The sequence below is a fragment of the Aplysia californica genome, unplaced genomic scaffold (assembly GCF_000002075.1).
Source record: "Aplysia californica isolate F4 #8 unplaced genomic scaffold, AplCal3.0 scaffold00121, whole genome shotgun sequence".
Classification (NCBI taxonomy): Eukaryota; Metazoa; Mollusca; class Gastropoda; order Aplysiida; family Aplysiidae; genus Aplysia; species Aplysia californica.
In genome coordinates, this window is record NW_004797391.1 from 183,900 (window position 1) to 186,811 (window position 2,912).

The 2,912-nt window shown below is 41.4% G+C and overlaps 1 protein-coding gene across 1 annotated transcript in view; it reads right to left on the minus strand.

The window, feature by feature from the left end:
- The window catches only part of LOC101850410 (telomerase-binding protein EST1A), a 36,708-nt gene extending 34,005 nt beyond the window's left edge, over positions 1 to 2,703 (minus strand). Inside the window, exon 1 of the mRNA XM_005096083.3 lies at positions 2,621 to 2,703. Within this exon, the coding sequence (XP_005096140.1) occupies positions 2,621 to 2,690 (70 nt within the window). The 5' untranslated portion in view covers positions 2,691 to 2,703. The remainder of the gene's footprint in view (positions 1 to 2,620) is intronic.
- Between the last annotated feature and the right edge of the window lie 209 nt (positions 2,704 to 2,912).

The following is a 2,912-nucleotide window of genomic DNA, read 5'->3' on the forward strand; positions in this document are numbered from 1 at the left end:
CCCCCCCCCCCCCCCCCACTGTATTGGCTAGTGCATATTAATACAAAATGTAAATACAGTGGGTCTACCAAAGTTCAATCTGGCCAAAATAAATTTTTAATGGCCGCCTCTATTATCACCCCGAGTGAAAATAGCGCGGGCGAGCCTTTTGGTTATTCTAGCCCGGTGTGCATTCACCGTTAGCCTTGGTAAACCAGTGTAGCGTTCACCCTGAACCCCAGAATTCTACACAGCGATATAACAGAATTGTTAGAATGGTGCCGTGAACAAACATTCCAGCGCTCTTGTGTTACTATTACTGTTAGCCTAAAAGCGTGCAATTTTGTCTGTGGGCAAAGGAGAGAGAGAAAGAGAGAGAGAAAGAGAGAGAGAGAGAGTGAGAGAGAGAGTAGTAGCGCGAGAACTTCCGGGCAAAACAAAATGGCGACCCGCGTAGTTCGGCTCGATTCGAAAAGTTAAATAGCCGTAGCATCTTTGTAGATGACCAAATTAATTTACTTTTTGTGTCTTAACGTCATTTTAAAACTTTATTTTGGTCAATATGATCGTCCACACCGATAGACAGTATTCAGAAAGAGACAGAGAAAGGGAGAGAGGGGAGAAGTAGATCTTGCGAGAACTTCCGGGCAAAACAAAATGGCCACCCCAGTTGTTCGGCTCGATTCGAAAAGTGAAATAGCCGTAGCATCTTTGTAGACTACCATAGCTTACTTTTGTGCTATAACATTATTTTTTTCTTTGCTTTTGTCAATTTGATCATCCACACAGATAGACAGTATTCCGAAATTGGGAAAAATAGGTCTTGTTTCACACCGGGTGAGAATATTAGCCAACGCTGGCAAGTCTCATCGGGGTGAGAGGTCGATCGTATTTTTATTCTCACCCCGGGTGAGGATAGCCACTTCCATTTTTAATACAAAAAAGGCAGAAAAATATTACAGGCTAATTAAAATGTGGTAGGGTTCACTTCTAAACCTACATGGCCACTTTTGTCCTATTTAGTAACTTTTAGCAATCACTTGGGGGTTTTTTACGTTAACAAACGGGAAGGCAATTTCCAGCTAAAGAGACCCACTGACCTCTACCTCACGATAGCTTAGTTAAAATCAATTGAAGAATTTAACGTGCTAAAGTATAAGGTCGCCAAAAGATCGACTCTGTCTCTCCTGTCCAAATGATCAAATGGACATGAGAGAGAATTTCAGCTGCTTTATTTTTAACATCATTATAGGAAGTGGCTATTCTCATCTGGGGTGAGAATAGAAATACGATCGACCTCTCACCCCGGGAGAGACTTGCGACCGAAGGCTATTCTCACCCAGTTTGAAACAAGACCTGTGTTTCCTCATTTCGGAATACTTTCTATCGATGTGGATGATCAAATTGATAAAAGCCAAGAAAAAATTACGTTATTGCACAAAAGTAAGCTAATTTGATCGTCTTCAAAGATGCTATGGCATCACTGTTCGAATCGAGCCGAACTACGCGGGTCGCCATTTTGTTTTGCCCGGAAGTTCTCGCAAGATCTACTCCTCCCCTCTCTCTCTCTGTCTCTTTCTGAATACTGTCTATCGGTGTGGACGATCAAATTGACCAAAACAAAGTTAAAAAATTATGTTAAAACACAAAAGTAAATTAATTTGGTTGTCTACAAAGATGCTACGGCTATTTAACTTTTCGAATCGAGCCGAACTACGCAGGTCGTCATTTTGTTTTTAACCGGAAGTTCTCGTGCTACTCCTCTCTCTCTCTCTCTCTCGCTCCACTGCCCACAGACAAAATTGTACGCTTTTAGTAGGCTACAGTTGTAATGGAACATGTGTTCACGGCACAGAATTCTACAATTTTTCTGTTATCAAAGTGTAGAATTCTGTGGTTTAGGGTGAACGCAAAATTTGTTGACCTAGATCTAGGCTATAACGGCATAATGGTGAACGCGCACTGGGTGAGAATAGCCAAAAGACTCGCCTGTACTATTCTCACCCCGGGTGAGAAGAGGTGGCCGTCATTATTATTATAAATCAAATGCCTTGTCAAATTTCTAGACATATAATTGATCTAGATCTATCTACAATCTATCTATCTAGATCTAGTCTAGATCTCACTTGATTTTCAGGTCTTTATCTCAAAGTTTCAGTTTCATTTTGCAAAACAAGATCTAAATCTTTCGGCGCTTTTTCGGTAGTTCCCACCCCGCAATTTTATTCACGGGTTTGGGCCACAAGAGTAGGGGGGTTTCAGGGGGGCTTGCCTAATAAAAATAGGAAGGGGGGTTTCAGGGGGGGCATGCCCCCCTGAATTTTACCATAATTTAATGTTTTGCAGTTGTTAGGTTTTATATCTTAGCTCACCGCGAATCAAACGTATAGATCTAGATCTAGATGTAGGTCAGGCTCAAATAAGGGGGGTGGGAACTACCGAAAAAGCACCCCTCAGCCTCAGTGAAGTGAAAATGAAAATGCTATCCACCACAGAACTCACTCTCAACTCAACAGTCAGTCAACAACAACAAAGATTTGGACGAAAGACAAATCTGGAAAATAATCTTTAACGGGCAAAGAAACCCCTCATCTATGCAGACAATCGAAAGCGACTAGAATTGGGCATAAACTTTGCAGACCTTGCTTCAGGGACGATGCTATTCTTTCCAAATCTGCATAAGAAATCCGAACAATGTCTTCCGTTGCCATTTTCCCATTCTTACAATGTCTTACATTGTGACTCAAGTGTGGTTTTCTGAACTGAAGACTTTCATAACGGGAGGCTACTCATAAAAAATAAAAAATTCATTGCCTTTCTTGTCATTATGGTCCTACAAAATTATTGTTCTTACGAACTGCTTACGTGAACTTGCTTCAATAGTTCAGTCGTAGGCCTGCCATGCCACAGTTAAGCTAAATCCGACTGAAGAT